This window comes from Mycteria americana, chromosome 4 (genome assembly GCF_035582795.1).
Source record: "Mycteria americana isolate JAX WOST 10 ecotype Jacksonville Zoo and Gardens chromosome 4, USCA_MyAme_1.0, whole genome shotgun sequence".
Classification (NCBI taxonomy): Eukaryota; Metazoa; Chordata; class Aves; order Ciconiiformes; family Ciconiidae; genus Mycteria; species Mycteria americana.
In genome coordinates, this window is record NC_134368.1 from 8381925 (window position 1) to 8402884 (window position 20960).

Consider the following 20960-nt stretch of genomic DNA (forward strand, 5'->3'; position numbering starts at 1 on the left):
TAGTTGTTGGTTTGGTAGCAACCTTGTATGACCTTTAAACAGTGTTCTCACATTTTGAATTGTAAAAACAAAGTTATAAAAAAAAACCCTAACAAAACCCCAAACACAAAAACAAAACAAAAATCCCAACCCAAGCTGCAGGGACTTTCGGACTGACTCCCAGTCACCCCAGCTGGAAACCTGTCCCAGGACCTCCCTGCTGCCTAACCCCCATTTATACTTGTCTGTCCATACACCGGCATTTCTTTAACATTGCTCCTTCCTCCTCAGCATTTACTATTTATCGTCATTTCCCCAACTTAGCCTTCACTTTAAGCTGAAAAAGCCAAGTTACTCTAATTTCCTCTCACACGATAAGCCCTCCGCACCTTCAGTCACTTTGAGAGCTGGTCTTTGCCGTGACTTCAGCTCGAGCTCACCCATGCATGACCAAAACTACACATCAAACGCTCCAGGTCCCATGTAGCACCTCTGATCCATTCTCATCCCTACCAAAAATACTGTGCCAGACGCATCTGCCATCATACTGTTCTTTTCCACGGCTGCCCCACAGTGGCAATCAATCAGTCCTACCATGGGAAATCGCTTATGGCTCCTTTTTCTGACAAGTTTTTGTTTCGACTTGCAACGACCTGACTTTGCATTTGCACAACTGGTATCTTTCTGCTTCTACCGGCCTGTTCTTTGATACGGTCCAATTCTTGGGCAGGCTCCAGAGCCTCCTGCGTACTGGTGATGCCTACAATCTTTAAGCCAGCAGCAGTTTCAGTGGTTGACCTCCTTCCTGGCCAAGATCCTTAACTCAAATACCAACAGCAAAAAAAATCCTGACTGTTTGAGGCAGGCACTTTGATTACCTCCTCTGTCACCTTTCAGCAGTGCCTCAGGTCACCTGTGGCCCTCAGCTGCCATTGCCTTCCACGCTTTCTGTTTCCCCACTAACTGCATCTTCTTCTGTCTAAACTTTTATTTAGCACATCCTTTACCAGACAGAGGAAATCTAACGACATTTCCACGACCCAACAAAAGCAGTTGTAAAAGATGTAAGGTTAATCTGGCAAAACAGCCTTTGTTTATTATGGTACACTTTTCCAATTAGTCATTTACTCCAAGCCTTTTTTTAAATTTTTTTAATTCAGCTTTTCAGACCACAACCCAGAAGTCAGTACCCATCGGTCTTGTCATTGCCAGGGTGGTTTTTCCTTTCTGCTCCAGCAGAAGCAGGAAACTGGATTACTCCCAGGCAGTCAGAGCGACAGATGTATTTCAAGCACTAGCATAGAAACACTGAACACGTTACCGCCCCAGTGGCAATGCCCTATCGCACCCATCAGTGCGGTATTGCAGGCTCAAATCCTGAAAAAGTTTGTGCCTGAGCAAGCACAGATGACAGCTCAAAAATATGCAGTTCTGAAGGACAAGCTTCAGAACTGAGCCCAAGAAGTGCATGCAAGAAATACTGGTGCCTTCATTTCTAGTTCATCAATTTATCGATTCACTGGAAGCAAAGCTTACTTACATAAGCCACGTCCAAACTGATGCAAGAGAAGATGAAAAATAAACCTCTTGGTTTTCCTCAGGAAATTTGGTTGCAAATGAGACTGTCAGCGGTCCTTTGCAGCCAGATGTTAAATGTTTGTTTTACATACGTTAAAGAAGCATCTTCAGCCTGACAAAGAAGCATCTTAAAACATGAATTACCAATGAAATATGAAATCCTACTTCAACTGCAGGAGAGTGCACTAGGTTTTTTGGAACTTTTGGCCACAAAGCTGTTAGAAGTGTCTTTGCTGGGATAACTTGCAGCTTTAGGGCTGTTTTCTGTTTTGTTTCATGGAGGGAATAGGAATGACTTTACCATCAAATAAATTGTAACAGATGACATTTTTGGCTCTAAATGTTCAAGGCAAAAACCTTCCACTCTTCCATGGAGACAAAATTTCACTTTATATCGTGCTCCTTGGGTACAGACCCACAAGTTTCAGTCTTTCTTGATTTGCAGCCTCCTAACATTTTCCTAACAGAAGTGGAGGCCGCTCTGTGGACTTGCGGGAATGGGGGACAGTAACTTTTCATAGATGCCATAAAAGTAGCTCACTAACCTTAGGTGCACAGTTACTGGTTCAGATTAATAGTGAACAAACAGACAAGAGACCACCGAGGAGGTTTATGTCCAGGTTCACTTTTGCCCATCCTGGATTTCCTTCTTGCAGCAGCTAAACTTTTGTCTTGCTTTTTTAAACTGCGTAAGGATGAAGGACATCTTATCCAGGAGCACAGGAAAGGCCCAACCAGCTTCCAGCTGAAATCCAACCTGCCTTGAAAACACTTCGTACTCAAAGAAACAAACTCCTTCAATATAGAAAATACAATTACGTCCTGCTGCACGCTTCCATCATCACAAAAGCAAATAAAACAATGGACACTTCTCATGTTGGACTTCGGCAAAAGACGTTTATTATTATTATTATTGTTGTGTTGCTGTTGTACCTCCTCTGCTCTGCCCACAGTGGTGGCATAAATGCTGTTACCATATTGTAGCTGATGATGCCGGTGTACAAATCAAAATCCATCTTAATTTCAAACTCCATTAGAAACACAGGAAAAAAGATCAACATTTACAAAATGTAAAGGGAAAAATGGTATGGAAAGAATTATTTTTTTTATTTTTCAGGCTTCCAAGACAGTATTACAAACAACAGAGAGCAAAGTAAAGCTAGAAATGAAATACTTGACAGCATCTGTTTAAAAATTACAGCTAAGAAACCTAATAAAAGTTGAATAAACAGTTACTAGAAATAAAAATTTTTACACATATGATATTTGTCTGGGATTTTTATTTCTTTAAAATAATTCATACAAATGGTTACAGTCACAAACATGATTTTAACCAAAAATATTGCTAGCCTACCACATTACCAGGAAGGAATCAATGTAGGCAATGAAATGCTGCTACTTTTCAGTAGTCTAGTGCCTTTTCCGCATACCACCAATAATATATACTTTAACTGGTGACAAAAAGCACAATGCTCGTTTATACAAAACCTTTTTTTTTCCTCAAAATCTCTTTGCAAGGTTGTCTTCATTTTGAAATAAGGGAATTCATGCCAAAATTAGGAGAAACTGTTTTTCTTTTGTTTACTAAATTATTCTAAAAAATAAGACAAGCAGGTAGAAAAAACAATGCACTGTGTGGCGTAGAAAGAAAAATGGGAAAAATTCATTGTCCTGAGAAGTTTGCCAACTGCCTCATTTTTGGGCATGTTTTAAAATATAAAAGAAAGGATTTTTAATCTCAAAATTGGTTTGTTGAATGCCTCCCTTATGTTTTTCCTTGTTGACAGCTAAGCAAACAAACCCTTTTTAATGTTCTAAAAACTGTACACAGACAAGTACATTCATGATATAATTAACTACTAACTTCTCTTGCTTAACAAAGAACCCATAGGACACAGAAACAGTGAATCAGTCCACTGGACAGGGACAAACTACAATTTATACGGAGGAAAAAATGTTTCCAAATCTTCTTTTTGTCTCCCACCTTTTCCTTTTATACTGTATATTGGACCAGTTTCTAAAATAATAATCGTCTCCTCCTGTAAGTTCATGGTTTTGCCTTTAATCAAAATCCAGGGTTTTGTTTTGTTTTGTTTGTTTGTTTTCCACACGCTGAAGTTGAAATCTCCGATGTTGGGAATGCTGTTTTCGTAGGCTACAATTGGTCGCTTGGGTGGTCTCTATCAGCTTCTGGTTTGACAGTTTGGCCAGGGGAAGGAGCATGGGGCGGGTGGGCTACAGCAGGGAGGCCGTGTGATAAAGACATAGGGTTGGGGACTATTCCTTCTACTGCTGCAGGTATGCCAGTTGAAGCCACGCTTACAACGCCTGGGGGATACCTGCTGAGAGAAGAAAATAAGAACATACATTAAAACCAAGGGATGACTGACCGGAAAGCCCACCTTGCCTCCTTCTAGAGCTAGAGAGGCTGCTTCTGTTTTCAGACTAGTGAGACAGACGGTTAAGCTCCAGATGAGATACTATATGCAGATGCTGCTACATAAAGCAAAAGATGCTGTATTTTACCCAAATGAGAAATAAAGGTTTGCTAGATTGTTTCTTCAGATTTCAGATTTAATAGCATGAATGACAGCATAGCAAAGGAAACAACCTGGAAGTCCTGCTCCTCTCAAAGTATGCCTCAACAAGAAGTAATGCAGGCTAGGTCTGTGCAATACCTATCTGTTCTCTATGAGTTTTCCTCAAGTTGACCTTCAGGGACTTTTTTTCTCCTTCATTCTCATGTAGAAATTTTGAAATTTCATTGTTGTGTTTTGAAAAAATATTTCTTTAAACTAAGCTTGCAGTTGTAGTTTTCTGGTAGCTCCCCAAAAGAGCAATCATATCCACACAGTCTTAAGATGACAAATTCAAGCCTATTACACCCAAGTAACTTTTTCAGCATCAAACTTGCCACTGTACTTGTCCAAAAGAGAACCAGTACTAGTTATACAGAGGACAAGTGCTTTAGGCAGACTGCAAGAAAGAGAGATGCAAACACAAAACACTATGGATGGTTTTAAAGATTTGTTACTTCTTTTGGATGAACACCAAGGCCTAAATATTTAATAATTCAACAAAAAAATCACCCTCTGATCCAGCCTGATTTTATGACGACTCTGGTATTATCAGGCTAAAAAAATTTTGCAAATCTACTGTTTCAGTCCCGAAGTTCGGATGTAACTGATGAACACTGGTATTCCATAGTGCTGTATATAAACAACAGGTATGCATGAACACTTTTAATGAAAATATGGGGCCTTTTTTAGCCAAGTACCTCAATACCAATTTGCAAGTTATCTCACACTGGCCACTTAACACTGGCACTCTGCTTCCCCCATCATAAAGCTGCACCCTCATCCCTCGTTCTCTCCTGCTGTATTTGGCTCACCCCAGCATCCTAGCAAGAGCATTATCCATTTAAAAGCCTAAACACACAAACCTATCACTTACTCACGGTGGCATTTGCTACCCTAGTATTTACTTAGAACTAAATGGGAGAAAAGGCACTTGTAGTGTAGTCAAGCTTTTTTCAAATATCACATTATTCTGCTGTTGATTTTCTTCTCGTCAGAGTTCAACGCTGAATGCATCAGGGAATTTCACCCCGTTTCAGTATCATCTTTTCTAAAGTAATGCATGTTTGCACTGCTCATCCTAAGTTCCCTCAAACTGATAGAAAATCAGTGCAGAACTTATGCAAAACTCAGAGAAGGAAAAAAGCTGGATGAAAGCACATTTATTTGTTCTTTTTTTCTTCCATCACAGAAACATCATGGGAACTGCTTTTTGCAAACAGTGTGCCAGAGGGGCTCAGCATGGCTATCCGACACAGGGATGATGAAGATACCATACACTGCCCTGGTCATCCTGGGAAAGATTCCTACAGATCATACCAGTGACTGGAATCTGGGATGGATAACCAGTATGTGAAAGATCACACCACCTGTAGGCCAGAACTTTGTTCCCAGTTGTACACATATTTACAGGGCTTCCTATGCTAATTCCTTCTCCAGAGAAGTTCCTTAGAATTAATTTGCAGTTGCTAATGGAATTAGTTGCTTGTTTCAGTACCTCAATTTGAATCTTATTAATCAAATTTGCTTCAATTCCTACGAAAACTGTCAGACTGGGTATTGTTTTATTTATTCAAATTTAATTTTGAAACAGCTTATCTGTTACTCTAGGTGCTTTGCAAAAAACACAACATGACATGACAAAACCTGCCATTTAAGAGCCCAACACAGCAACCATTTCCAACACAGAATCTCTACTTTCTAACAACATATTCCCCAAGCATCAACACGCCGGAGCTGAGAGATATCAAGGAGAGAGCAAATTCTGCAACTGTGTTTCCCTCAGCGAGAGAAGCAAGAGCCTCCCCTCGTGAAAATGGATGGTGCTGGATCAGGAGCATTAACAGTTACCTTGTGAGCACATTAAGCAGTTCAAACTACACATCTGTAATTTTCCTTTGACTCCAAATATTTTTTCTGTATATAAAAATATTCCCCTTGGACACCAAGTTTTATATATGTGTGTGTATATATATATAAGTGTGTGTATATATATATATAATATTGTGATTCTACCTGCCAGCACCTCTCCTCAGACACAGGCTTCCTACAGATTTTAGTAACATCCAAAAGCCCTACAATTGTTTTTCTTGTCCTAAAGCTACACAGTGGCAGTATCCAAAATACAGCTAACATAGCCCTCTAGAGAAACTGTATTTTGCTTGACAACTCCTAACCCTATTTTGCCATGCTCTTTTCCTAATTTTCGTCCCTTTTTAATTTAATCATCCTTGTTGTTCAAATCATATCTCTGAAAGGAGAACATGTAAACTCAACAGCCTCTACACATGGGCATTTCTATCCTACATAACCTTCCCTTATGTTGCTATTTATTGCTTTTCTGTTCTTAACCAGCAAATACATTCCCTCCAGTACTTCATTAAGTTGCTCCCAATCTTCCTCCTCTGGTAGCAAAAAGTTGAGACATTTTCCAGGTAAAATGTCCACTGAATTAAATTTTTGCAAAAGCAGAAGCGAGAGATCAGTTACACCTCCTCTGGTACTTCATACTCTTCCTTCCCCTTCCCCCACATAGTCTTAATTTATGAAGAAAAATACAGTAGCCCTCTTTATTACAACTGAAAGGCAACTTCAATTTCTATGTTAAACTCCTGTATTTTTTAAACTACAGAAGCACCTTGAACTCACTATATTAAGCTCTGTTCAAGAAACTGCGTCTGTCCCAAAAGAGCTTAAAAATTTAAGTGCATGCTTTTATCTTACATTACAGAGTCTGAAAATCACCAGTGAAATACCTCAACATGAAATAACTCCTGAATTACCAACATCTAACTATTCTCATCCAAGCACCTCTTCAGTATCTGGATATTCTCATCTTCTACCTGTTTAGAAGGCAGAAAGATATGTCAACATGTCTATAAATTGCACAATCACTGTTTACTGGCTGTTGAATTTCACTTTGCCTATAACCTGCATACTCTGTCACAGAGGAAGTGGCAGGGGGTTATTTAACAGGCAGCTCAGTACAAATACACAGCAATAACACAAAAGCAGGGTATATTATGGTGCTTCACCGAGGCTATTACAAATAGTTCCTTCTCAGGAATATCGTTAATCTTTACTCATGGGATAGGTCCCGTTTGCTTGACCTTTTGTGTTGATAGGGTGTCTTGCATTTCACATAGTAAATGGTTTTGTTTTCCACAGAATACGATGATATTCAGAAGATCTAGATTATATTCTGCTGATGAATGCTCAATGTTCTTTGCTTGCGATAATATCTGATAATTTAAGAGTTGTCCTAAATCAAAATACAAGTAAATGATATATGAAGAATAAAATAACTTCGTTAGTTTTAGTTCACTGAAAGAGCTATTTGCATTTTTTAACATATAAATTATTATCCCAGGTCTTATCTTCTAATGCAATTACATGACTATGATACAGTTATTAGCACATCTGAAACATCAAACTGCTTGTGAAAGACTCCAGAACTCAGCTAGTTGAACGTAATCTTGAATTGCAAAGAGAAGACAGAAATTTTTTTTTTTGAACAATCAATTCAAATTCTGTACTTAATCCAGGTAGGAATTAAGCATCGGCAAACGCTGCTACTGAAACCAAATGCTTCATAAAGCCTGAGCTTCAAGTTCCACATAATTTATACTGCACAAAACAATAACTGCCTTCACCCATACTCAAACACTATCCTATCGCCCCATCAAAAAGCTTTTAATATTTGTTGTATGACTAACTTCTCCCTCAAAATTCCCAAAATGAGTTTTATTTTGCATTTGAAAATAACTGTCAAGTCAAAATTTATTTATGATGAATTTTCTTTATTGAAAAAACTGACTGAAACTATGTCTAAAAAAGGCATTCAGTTCTGTGCTTATCCTGCTTAAATTAAATACATATGTTCTTTACCTTGTAAATCATTAACTCCCAAAACATTCGTAAGTTAGAATCCATTTCTAGCTGTGAAGCCTGCTTCTGCTGGACTTGTGATCCCCAAAATGAGAACAAACAACTGCATTTTATTTGGGCACGCAACCCTGTTCCTAACTGCCATGACAGGGCTGGAGTTATTACCCCCTGTTCAGCAACACCTGCCTTTAAGCCTCAATTGCAGTCAGCTCTACCCTGAGTCTTCCAAACTGAAGTCAATGAAATCACATGCAGTGTGAAAGAGAACACACGTGCTTGAACTTTTCATTTAAGCAAATAAAAACACCCTTCTTCAGATATTTAGGGCTACAGGGACTTTTTAAAAAAATAAACGTCTTGACGTGATGTGAGATATATGCATGTTGATCAAATCAAAGTTCTTCTTTTCCTTTGGTGCACTTACAGCTGCTGCTAAGGAGATTATGGCAGAGGGTGGTGACATTCTCCCCTGTCATCTCTCCATCACTTTCTGATGAGACTGTTAGAAGTCATTAGGACATGAGAGCTTTGCTTCACTTCTCAGCATTGCACAGCTGGGTTCTCATATGGGGTAATAAAAAACCAAATCCTGTATCTATTAAAAGTATGAGGTAGCCCTCCTAAAGAAGGACAAAGATGAGAAAGATGTATGAAGAAGGACAGCGGAAAGATTAGGACAAAGAGGTATAAAAAAATAATGAAAGTACTGCACTGTCCCTTCCCTCAAGGCACTGAGGGAAGCAGATGTCTGTAGCTTTCTCAGCCACTTTCATCCTACTTATGAGTAAATACCATACTGGAAGATAAAAAATTGCAGACGTTTTTCATAAATAAAAATTGCGTGAAGCTGGCTACTAGGAAAAAACTGCTGCTAGAACAGCTGCTAGGGATAAAGGGACAGAGAAAGACTCAAGCGAACAAAGTAACTAAGGAACGTACATAGTAGACGTAAAAAAATTGCCCCTTTCTATTAATTATTAAGAGCTGCTTTCACAGTTGATTGAGAATACACAGATCAAGTCCCTCAAATGCTTTTGCTTAAAAATTAAACATGTAATTTAGAAAACACTATTTTAAACATATTTTCATAATCACCACAGGCTATTCCACTGTATTCACTACTGAGTTATTTGTTCTCTCGTGTGTCTGGAGACCACAAAACCACGTAACAATAGTTTTTTATTGAAAGTCTTTCTGTAACCTACTGCTGTACCATTACCTTCAGCAAAAGGAACATAAACTTCTACTGCACTCACTGGAGATGACCAGAATTGTTTTTCTTGAATATTCAAAAACCTCTGTGTTGCATGGATATTACTAACCACACAAAAAGATAAGAAAAGGAAACATACTTACGCATTGCATGACTGACTTCAACTAGCAAAACAAGGTTATTCTCCTGAATGCAACAATTATGAAAACAATATAGCTGGGGCCTAATCCAAAAACACTTCATGTATTAACAGGAGGGTCTTTTTTTATTCTTGAATACCTACCTCTGAATTAAGGAGGTATTTCTTTTACACCTGCAGCATGCTTACCTGTATGCAGCACCATTAAGCTCTGGATGAACAACTCCGGGATCCATGCTGGCCCAATGTGTAGCTGCAGTCAAATGATCTTTGTTAACACAGTTTTTCAGACTGTCTGGAATACGACCTAGGATGAAGTGAGGGAGAGGAAATGAAAAACCATAAAAATCGTATGCCTTATGCTCTTAACGTATCTATGTTAAAAATAGTTATAAATATTTGTATGTTTAAATCAATACATAAAATCACACTAAGAGCTTATTTTTGATCCTCACTGTTCCCCTTTTGTCTGGGACTTACTTAGTAACGGTTAAAATGCTCTGCATAATTTTTATTTCTCTGTCTCTCTTTGTCTTTTGTATACAGGGTCTCAATAAAACCATAATCAACAAGAGTCATGCTTTCCAAGAAGCTAAAACTTGAATATAGACCATGGCTGCCACTCAAATTCAGTAATGTAGCCTCCTGCTCTCTGTCTTTAATTTCACTTTCCCTCCACGTGTAACAGCAATAAAAACACTTACTGAAGAATGTAGGATTCTGAATGGAATTTTGCCATAAACCTGAATATGACCAACACTTTTTTCCTGTCCTCCTGATCTTCCCCTTCTTTATCTCAATTACTCTCCACACTTATTCACTATAATGTATTAATCCTCAGTCATCTCTTTCATTCCTACAAAAAATGAAAATACACCAGAAAACTCCCTTCTTCAAAACTTTTGCTTAACCTCTGAAGTATAACTGAAGTTTTAAGACAGATACTGGAAAAACTGTCAACCTGATTTCAGCACATACTGGACAAGCCTCTGACTGTCTTCTGCGGAACTATCTCCAGCCCTGCAAAAAATGACATGAACAGATACGATACACATTTTCTTCATGGTAACAGGAATATTTCCACCTATTTCAATGGGAGACCAATTGAAGCCTATGCTTTTTCTGACATCTGTTTTAATGTATCCTTTCTAAAGTTTAATCTTACTGTGCATTTCCACACACAGAGGTAGAAAGAGCTGAGTTCAAGTCTACCTCTGCTACTGTGGGCAACAGTACTCCAGAAACGCTTTCAAAAACTGACCATGCTCCACCATTAAAGAATTCAGGCTTTTTGTCTCCAACTTCCCACTGGAAATTTGATTAAGGATTTACTCCTCTTTGCCTGCTCTTTCTATCCATCAGCCTGGCCACAATGGGGCTGTAGAAAAGCCTTTTCACAGAATTGCTTTTTGTCTAGTGGATACTATCAAATACTTGTTACTCCATGACTTGCGCTTATGCCACTAAAACTTCCCATGTCTCCTATGCACAAGCCGAAAGGGCTTCTTAGTTCAATATTAGACAAGATGAGGTATGTGCCCCATTATGGGTGAATTCCTACCATTCTCCTGATTAGAAATCATCTTCTAAATTTAGCTGAAATATATATCCACCTAAACTTCTGCCTAAATTGTCCATAAATTTAGTATCTTTCTTCTTCTGATGTTTATCCTTCTCAAGTATTTTTAAACTGCAATCATGGCCCTCTCATTCTTCATCTTGCTAACTTCTGTAGGCATGTTGTACTAGTCTCCCCTTACAAGCCAGTATTTATTTATTTATTTTAACCTTATTTCATAACAATCTTTTTACTTGCCAGATGGTAGTCATAGCCTGCATTCCTTCATTGTGCACCTTTTTCCAATTAGTTTTTCTCCCTACACCCTCTCTCCTCTGTGGTCCCCTATGGCTTTCACATATCCAGCTTTATCCCACACTTCCTGTATCTTTCCTACATTTGTTCCACTGCAATTCCATGTCATTCTCACCTCCCTAATGTTGGCCTCAGTTTGATCGTACTACAAACCATGTGCAAACACTGAAGTGCTGACAGCTTCGATACAAGTCAATGATTTAGATCGCTGATAGCACAATCACACTTTAAGAAAATACAGGTCTGTCCTCCCAGGCACATATGTTTGGGCTACTGCACAATATTTAACATAAAACTAGCTCTGTATAGCTGACTCTTACTCAGTTTTCAGATCTTAGCCTATTAACGCTTACTTGCACATCAATCATCCCCAAGTAGGTATCGTATGCTGGCTTGTGCAATCTCTCCCAGAGCTATTTGGGAGCAGGTAATAGTTACACAACAACTTAATGAATGTATTATCAGAGTTCTTCTGGAGTATAAGCACAAGGCCCAATTCCAGCAAAGAGATGGTCGGATGCTTTAGGTTACCTCTAAAAGAGAGAAATAGTCCTGTGAAGGGCAATTCAGATCAGGAGTTTAAGAGGTGCCTTTAATCACCATCCAGAGGAGAACCTTCTTTCTGCACAGGCTATAAATGAAACTAAATTGCCCAGCCTCTTTAGGCACAAGATACGGGAAAGGCTACTGCTAGTGCTTTTCGTATAGCAGAGCAATGTGTTGGCACTGAACTACTCTCAAGGTGACACAGATGGCCCTTCATGTCTGCAGAGCATTCAGTCTATATTGCCAAGGGGGAAACAGCAAAGTCCTACTAAAGAGAGAACATTAGTGCTTAATGAATCATTTTCCAGTATGAAAAGCCTTCCTTTTATTTTAGGCTACAAGGGATTCAAACCAATGCCAAATGGCTCACTCTTCTCATTTTATTTATTAGCAGTGCATGTTCAAGACATAACTGTTCTCTCTTATGTGAACAGTTTACAATTACATGGTAGTTATATAACAAAGAGACTTTGCCCTTTAAAATGCCAGACTTCTTTAGCAGTGCTTTAAAGAGAGGAACATCTAAAATAGAGTACCCTCCCAACAAAATACTGAAAAGTTTGTTTTGACGTAGAGAATGAGTTGTTGACATACGAGTATTACTAGGAACAGCATGAAACTCTAGATGCTTTATCTCTGAGCATTACAGCCTTAAAGACACTCAAATTCCAGACCGCCCTCTAAGACAAATGTGGATGAACTTTGGAAAATACAAAGGAGTCAAAGAGAGAAGAATAAAGGAAACAGAACTGCTCATGACAAGTATAAGGGGTCATCTAGGAAAAATGGATGACTTGCAGTCAAACCCATCAAATGGGTAATATTTACATGCAACAAAAAAAATAAAGCAGATTTTTCACCTATAAGTACATTTCTGTTACATGGAAAAAGTACTTATTTTGCAGTGCCTGCCTTCTCTTTGTAATTGCAATGAACCTCCAAAACGATCTGTTCCAGTTCTGAGAACAGACTTAGCGGGTATTTGCTTGTTTCTATGTTCCAAATACTAGAAGTGGTAAACAAAACCTAAGGCTGGTTCTTTTCAGCATCTTTCAAGACTGAAGAATGAAAAAGTTTGTTAAAAACAAATACGCAGTGAAGGAGCTAATAAGGTGAGTTAGTACCTGTGATCGCCCTTCGGATCTCTCGTGCTGCTTCCTCCCGCATCTCAATTGAGGCTTGTTCACTATACCAGGCTGCATGTGGGGTACAGATCAGGTTTGGTGCATCCTTCAAGGGGCCCTGACTAAAGCTAAATGAAGATTTAAAACAAGATCAAATGACAAAAAATATTGGGGCAGGGGGGGAGTGAAGGGGGAGGGGAGGCATCCAGATGGATTTGTACATACACAGATTAATTTCTACAACAGAAAAGAATTACGTTTCTATTCCTTGTTGGATTTGTTTTTAATTCTGTCAGTTAATTTAATACCCTATTCATGGTATAAATAAGCAACAATCACCTCTCACAGACTCAAAGGGTAGAACCTAAGTATAGTAGCAACATTAGCTTCTGTCCAATGCACTTATTGCTAACTACAGCCACTGCCACTCCAGTTCTGGTGCAGAAATGCATAAAGCAAGACCCAAATCAATTCAGGTTGTCACTCCATTTGTCCATTTCATCACAGTTTTACTTGTACTGCATTAGCCAACAAAGCTCTGTTCTCTCAAGAGTCACTGTCAACGTGACATTTAGTCATTTAAAGAAAAAATCTTACAATTATTTCCAAATAAGAAGTGTGTCCATCAGCAGCCTCAGCCTTTTTTTTTTTTTTTTAAATAATTCAGGGTTTTTTTCTGTTATTTTTAACTATTTTTTCTTTCCTGTTCCTTTATAGAAACTCCACAGAAAGAAGGAAATTTACTTTACAGATTGATTTTCAGGGAAAGCAATGAATCTGTGTAAAAGTGCTATCACAGATACAGAGTAAAGAAACTGAAAATAATGGAAACTTGCTCCTCCCATTTATTTCCAGTTTTAATAATCTTACAGTCAACTGTAACAACAGGAGAACAAATATTTTAAGACAAAAGCATGCTTTCAGAGTTGGTCATAATTCATAAAATGATAGATTTCATCTGTAGTTCAATAAACATCAGAATATCTGGCAAAACTCTTGAATATAGAGTTGCATGCTGCGATCAGATAGACATGCAGCACTGAAGCCAAAGGAAATTGTGGCTGTAATCCTGCAACTGAATCTCTGCAGATGGCATCTCCATGCAGTAAATGGGGCTTCCTATAGGTGCAACGGTCTGCTTGTGCAGATCTGAGATCTGAATTGGGAAGCATGTGTGTAGCTGAAAGTCCCTTGAGCTGTTAGACTCTGGCTTTGCACAGCACTACTGCATTGTAATGACTACATTTAGAAGTAAATGAATGCAGGGTATGCATAAATAAAATTAAATATTTGTGATGTGGCATTGTGTCTCAGTAGATATAAAAATTCTACCTAAAAGGACACTATTCTATTTTTTAAAAGCTTCTATTCCACCCCACAAGCTGGTATGAGAGAGACTGTCCTCTCTCCAGTCTTTACAACCTGCCCTCAAGTCCTGAATCTGTTCCTCTTCAAAAACTTATGTGGATTGTTCCAGTTAAAATTAACATTTCTCCCTGCCCAGACTGAACAACTGAAAAAGGCTTGTCACATACAAGCACTAAGCTACAGCAGTCTATTCTCATAACTCTAACATAAAAGTCAGGCTCAAGACTCAAGGACATACCAAACAGGCTCGTTTCTGATTAGGAGTGCTGATATCGTAATACCAATGCCACTTTGGGGAGTGGTACACTTCTGCCTCAAACGCTGGACTTCTCAGTGTCATTCAAAAACTAAGGCTTGTGCTACCAGCTCTGCTAATGACAGCAGAGTTACTACTCCCCTGATAAAGGGTAAACCAAAACAAAACCTGCACTCTGACCACCTTCCTTATCTTAACTTTCTTTGCAACCTGTTACATTTATGGCTTTCCTGCTGAGGCAATCTGGACAAAAGTATGTCTTTTCCTCCAGAAAGGTGTCATAAACTAGTTATTTCTCACACCAAATCTCAACTCTTTGCTTTCTGAAAGAGTCTGTTCAGACATCGACATTAGTTGCCTCCAGAGTTGCATCAATGACAAAGGAGCACTCCCCTCAAAGCCATGCCCAGGATTTGAACCCAAGTCTCTGCTATTTCTACTAAATAAACCCACTGGATTTTTTTTTAAAGGAATTAAATCTTGGATGTCACTTTTTTCACTTCTGACCACATACACAAGCTCCATCTACATTTGCATTAGTCCAGTGCTGCACAGATTCATGTTGCTTTTCTAAGGAGTATTTAGCTACCAAATGAAGGGAAAACTCAATTTACTTGTTGCTGTTGATTGTATCATGCACTAAGACTTAAAAATAAGAAAGTGAACAAAATAAAAAGAAAAGAAAAGGAAAAGCACCTGAATGGTTCTGACTCATGTACATCTAAGGCTGCCCCTCGTATCCTTCCTTCCTTCAGGGCCTGTGCAAGTGCTTTTTCGTCTACTAACCCACCTCGAGCTGTGTTGACCAGGAAAGCCCCTTGTCTCATCTAGGGAAAGTTAAAAACAAGAATGATGAAATAAAAATAAATGAAATAAAATCGTTGTGGCATTATTTTTTACTCAAAAGAAGCATCCATTACAACAAAGGCTATTCAGCTGATTTAACCTGTAACAGTTGTTTTCCCTTTCCACTGGAAAGTACCACAAAATGTGATGCTTCTAACATAAAATGCTATTTCACAGCACTTAATAACCTTTTGTTTCTTGTAAGTTGTGTCTTTTAATAGAAGCGTTGTTTCAGATATTGTGCAGTAACATGATCAAAAGATACAACTGTGCATATGAAAGTGACAGATCATTTTATGCCTTTTTATTTCACTGTGAAATTGCATGAGACAGAAACTACAGCACATTCTTAAACAAATTCGTATTTTGTGGTTTTCAACTTTCACACAAACAAAAGCCTACATGAATTTTTCAGAAAAATCAATGCTTTTGGATTTTCAAACACTTTTCCCTTTAGTTGCCAAAACACAGTAGATCTATGTTTTATTTATTTTCGTTACTTCAGCTTCCTCCTCCCTGTGAGACTTTTCAAATAAAGGTCTAAAGAATTCTTATATTATTCAATTAAAAGGCATGAAAATGAATTTGGTTGAGAACGCTGTGTGCCCAGGAGAGAAGCTGTGCTGTGCATTGTGCAGATTAGCATTGTAGACGACACTGTGTGGGGAGAACTACAAGAATTTACACCATAATATATCCACAACTTGAAAACAAAGTGGCGGTTTAAATAAGAGAGATGGTACAGAAAAAAAATAAATTACTACATCCTGCTTCCAGCCACCCTAATACTTCATCTTTTACCAGATGTCTCAAACACAGCTTCTGATCTCAGAAGCATTTCTGTGCATGAAGGTAAGCATATGAAAAGCAGGAACCATGGTGAAGATGAATGATAAAAATCTCATTTTGTATTGACTCCATCTCTCACCATAAGAACAAGAAACCCCCAACATTTTGACACCAAGTCAACTACTTGAAACCTACACATCAAACTAAAGCTTATGTAAATGGCTCCTTATTCTGAAAGACTGATTCGAAATGCCAAATTCGTGAACAACAAGGAGGTTTGGATGAAAGTCAGCTACGAGAATTTTTTTTACATGAGATCACAGGAAATATTAAACAATTAACATGCATATGCTTGCAGTAAGTTTATAAGAAAAAAACCGACCATATTTTACTGGCCAGCTCACTAGGTTTAGTGTGGCCCTGCCTCTCTCCATTTGCAGACTCTTGGGCTTACAGGAGAACCATCTATTGATCTGTATAGCAAAACCAAATTCCACTTACAGGAGCAGAACTAAGGGATACTTCTTTCAGCTTTATGTAACTAACTTGGGAATTACAACAGTGAAGAAACGGTGGCATGACCTTAAGTTGTAACAAGACGTTCCTAATGGGAACCATCACTGCATCTCCACTACTTAAGTCAGCTGTGAGAACTAGACCAAAACTAGCAGAGGAGGGCTCACCCAAGTGACAATCACACCTGCTGTGCAGACATGCCATATAGGCTCGTGGGAGCACATGTACCCTTCCTATTCCTGCGCTCTTGCAAACAGATAATTTGAGGTTTAAGTATAGCTTAGTGTATTTATATGCCCTTTGGAGGACTTGAAAATTTTAATCAAAGTGAACCCTGCTAAAATTTTCTGTCCAATCTTAATAACCTTGCTTGAGTTTTCATTTTAGGACTATTTACAAAACTCTAAAGCTAGTACTAAGACAAGTCCAAATCAAACAGAACACAGCTGCAAAAATGCATTCTAGTGGGAATGAATTATGTGACTCATGATAAACTATAAGGGTGGATGCAGCTGGAGATGACCCTTAACAATGGGTGGAAGCTTGAAAGAGCTTCACAGCTAGATCTGCTGACAGCTGTTAAATTCACCTACACTAAACCTGCATAGCTGCTTTAAAAATGTGTTGCGTTTAAATTCCAGCATCTTTTTCTCAAACCTGTAAAACTAAAGATGACCTCAGCGTCTCTTAAGAGCACTTAATTACTATGCGTTCAATAAACACAAGCTTGAAACACTTCTCTGAGCTACTCTGGGTCTACAAGGCCAAGCATGATGGCTAGGCAGAATGCTGACTAATTAAAGGGAAAAGCTACCGAAAGAGAAGACTGACACCAAATTTTCAAAGACATTTTAAGGTTATGTAATGTCAGATTCTAAACAAAATTCAGGGTGAGACTTTAGTGAAATGAGATGCACCATACTTCTCTGCACTTTCTTTAAAAACTGGTTATTACATGAGCATGCAATATTGGCCAAAAGTGGCATGCAATGCTCTCTAAAAATTTTAGGCCAACTCTAACATCTGTCAGCCTAAAAAAACTATTCTGCTCTTTTTGATACATATTTAGAAGATCTGCTCTATGCAACCTAAGCAGTCAGAAGTGTTACAATTTTATGGTTTTCACATCAGCTGTTACAATACAGACTGCTTCATCCAAACTTTTATCCAAAGCAAGAACATTCTAACATTTTAATCCTTGCTTTAATCATGAAGGATAACAAATAGCAAGATAAATGCTTATGACATCCTTTCCAGTACAGACTTTACTACCTGCATTTCATTTCAGATGGTATCACTCAGTTTTAACCTGTTTTGTTTTGTTTGTTTCTCTGATTTATGCACTAAGCCCTCTCCAAAGCTCATCGCATTTATCTACCTCCACTCAAAAACTTCCCGTGCCACACTGGCCCAAGTTTCACAGTTCACTGTATAATGAGTGACCACTGCTAAGCCTCCAGACAGCCCCACTGAATTCCATGTGATTCTGTTTGGGTGTAGACGTCTGCTTGCAAAGGCATCTAACCATGTAATAACCACTAAATGTACCTGAGCACACAACAAAAGACAACGTTCAGGGCAGGGTGACAGAGCTCTGTTCTCTTAGAGATTTGCATGTTAAACTTCTTAATTTTTTAGAGTTCTAAATCCCAAACCTTGATTTTATGTTGGGATGGATCTGCAAAATCCCTAAACTCTCAAATCAAGAAGTGTGTTATATGGCCAGTTTTCTGCCATGATCCTACATGACTGTGGAACACGTTCAGTAATTACTTCAGTTCTCCTAAAGTTCAAGAGTAGTAAGTGCAAACTATTTCTCAGAAGCCAAGCAATGATTTTACTGCAAAAGAGTTACTACTATCATTGTTACCAACACATACAAACTCTACACATATAAAGAACAGCAAAATCAACTAGTATATATTAGAGTTTCTTTCCTGTACACTATCTACATTCTTACATCTCAACATTGTATTTCTTGCTGTTACCCTACATTGAGGTTGGAGTCAGAAGCTAGACATTTAATGAAAAAGCTTACTATCAGGTTAGTCAATAACGGAGCAGTTACTACACCTAGATTTTGAAATTATTTTAATATTACTAAAACTTTAGGGAGAGGTTAGTACTAATTCCAAGAAACATGATTTTTCCACATAATGCAATGCTGTAAATGTGATCCATCCATGAATTGCTCTGCAAGCATCAGGACTGAGCACAGGGGGGAGCCATTTAGTCATAATCCTTAAATTGCATCTAAAGAGCTCAAACTGAGGAACAAGAGTGAAAAGCAAAATTGCTACCTGAAAATACACAGGTAAAGGAAGTAGCTACTAGAAGACATAGAAAAAGTGCTTTTACATAAATGCAACTTTATTAAATCTGAGCAATGTTAAGAAAGGCAAATTATTTCCACAAATGCAATGTTATTGAGCAAAAAAGACAATAAAAGCAGCAATACATAAGCCACCAGCTATTTCCAGACCAGTTATAAACCTGCTTGATCTCAAAGTAGCAAAAGGGAAAGAAATTTCTTTCAAATGAGAATCTGCCTGTTTACATAAATAAACGCTATAGACAGTGTCAGCCACTGGCACCGGTGTGGAGGGCACCCACAGAGATTATTACCTGCTTTATGGTGAAGTCATTAATAAGATGATGATTGTGTTCATTCAAGTTGCAGTGCAGGGTAACACAGTCACTGTGGAACAGCAGGTCCTGCAAAGTGCTCACCCGCTGCAGTCCCAGAGCACGCTCCATGCCATCTGAGAGGTATGGGTCATAGAAAATCACACTGAAGCCAAAGGCTTTGGCACGTAGTGCTACTGCTTGCCCAACACGCCCTAGAACAAGATAAACATGCAATGAGAACAGATGTGAAGCAGCTGGTGTAAGGTTGCCTCCTCCTTCCTATTGCAAACGCTGGTATCAAACCATACTGGTTTGTACAGCAACTAAAAGAGGATAAAAAAGAGGCGGCTGCCATCCCTCTTCAAATCATCCCCAAGATCAGAAATGTTACATCTGGGCTGTTTCACACTGCCCTGCTCAAAACAAAGCAGGAGGCTTGCACCTTTTGCAACCGGAGATCTGAAATGCCAGAAGATGTCATGTAATCTGCAATAATCTGTGTAATGCAAGGGCTTGCCTGCTGGGCCTGTTTATGGTAAAACACTACTGCTTGTGAACACATCCTGCCAAGGACTTATTCTTACCCATGTCGGACCAGCTGGCTTTAATAAAAAGCTATAAAATTAATCCTCAAAAATGGATGCAATAAAAGATAATTTGTTTAATCTGAAGCTCAACCATTCCCGATGCATGGAATGTCCTTTCTGAACTAGTGTTTTCTTTCATTTTGAATAACATCCTTTCAGCATTAAAATACATACAAGAATCCTGTCACATAAGGCTATAAAAATATTTGTATCCATCTACCTAAAGGATGAATAAATACAGTCCATCGTATGGCACCTAGTCAAGAAGAGTGCGGTACCATTTGGTATTCACATTGACCTTAGCTTTTGTCTGTTCCACTTTCTTTACTGTCGTATTTCAGAGTTGTGCCTGAAATTGCTGCTCGGGCATGACTCCATGCCACATGTATCAGGAGGCGTGTATTTCCCTTTGACACACTACCAGTAAAACACAGAGAAAAAAAGTGAGTACATCTATTTTGAAGAATGAGAACTAACACACTTTTCAGGTTAGAAGACTATAAACTAGATACTCACATTAGAGTATTACAAATCTTAGATAAAGACATTTCAAAAGCATCACTAGACACACCATAATAATCATGTCTCATTTTAAAAAAAAAGTCAACAGGTTTTCTTTGGAAACATCTGAGTTTGTTCAAAAAGCATCAAATTAACACAGGGAAATCCCATCTCTTTCCAATTGTGCTTGAAGGGACTTCCCTCTGCTTTTCAGTTTCTCTTTGAATAAACTTAAGAAGCCACAAGAAGAAAGGTTTTTTGTTGATCATTTAACCTGAACACAGCAATTCTGCAGTGCTTAGTGACAGACGTGCTTGGAATATTAAACAGTATGTCAATCTGATGAGGGCTGTCTGCTTTTCTTTGGGGACACCAAGTTAAAATACTCTTCAAAATACTGTATTTCAATACTTGCATACATGTTATTTGTTTGCTTTCCAAGCTGTTTTTTATAAACTTGAATTACATAATTTTCAGCACAAACACTGTATTATTTTCAAATTTTGGCATGTTCACAGCTCAAGGAATCAGTCACACAACTGTAAACAATTTA

General features: G+C 38.4%; 1 protein-coding gene across 8 annotated transcripts in view; it reads right to left on the bottom strand.

Annotated features, from left to right (window-relative positions):
- Positions 1-2440: 2440 nt before the first annotated feature.
- The window catches only part of CTBP1 (C-terminal binding protein 1), a 251981-nt gene continuing 233461 nt past the window's right edge, over positions 2441-20960 (bottom strand). For 7 of the 8 annotated variants that reach the window (XM_075499566.1, XM_075499572.1, XM_075499569.1 and 4 more), the window contains 5 exons: positions 19317-19531; positions 15237-15367; positions 12917-13044; positions 9563-9680; positions 2441-3899 (listed from right to left, as the gene is read on the bottom strand). In XM_075499566.1, coding sequence (XP_075355681.1) covers positions 3713-3899; positions 9563-9680; positions 12917-13044; positions 15237-15367; positions 19317-19531 — 779 coding nt within the window. In that variant the 3' untranslated portion in view covers positions 2441-3712. The remainder of the gene's footprint in view (positions 3900-9562; positions 9681-12916; positions 13045-15236; positions 15368-19316; positions 19532-20960) is intronic. The other variant, XM_075499564.1, reaches the window with a different exon arrangement.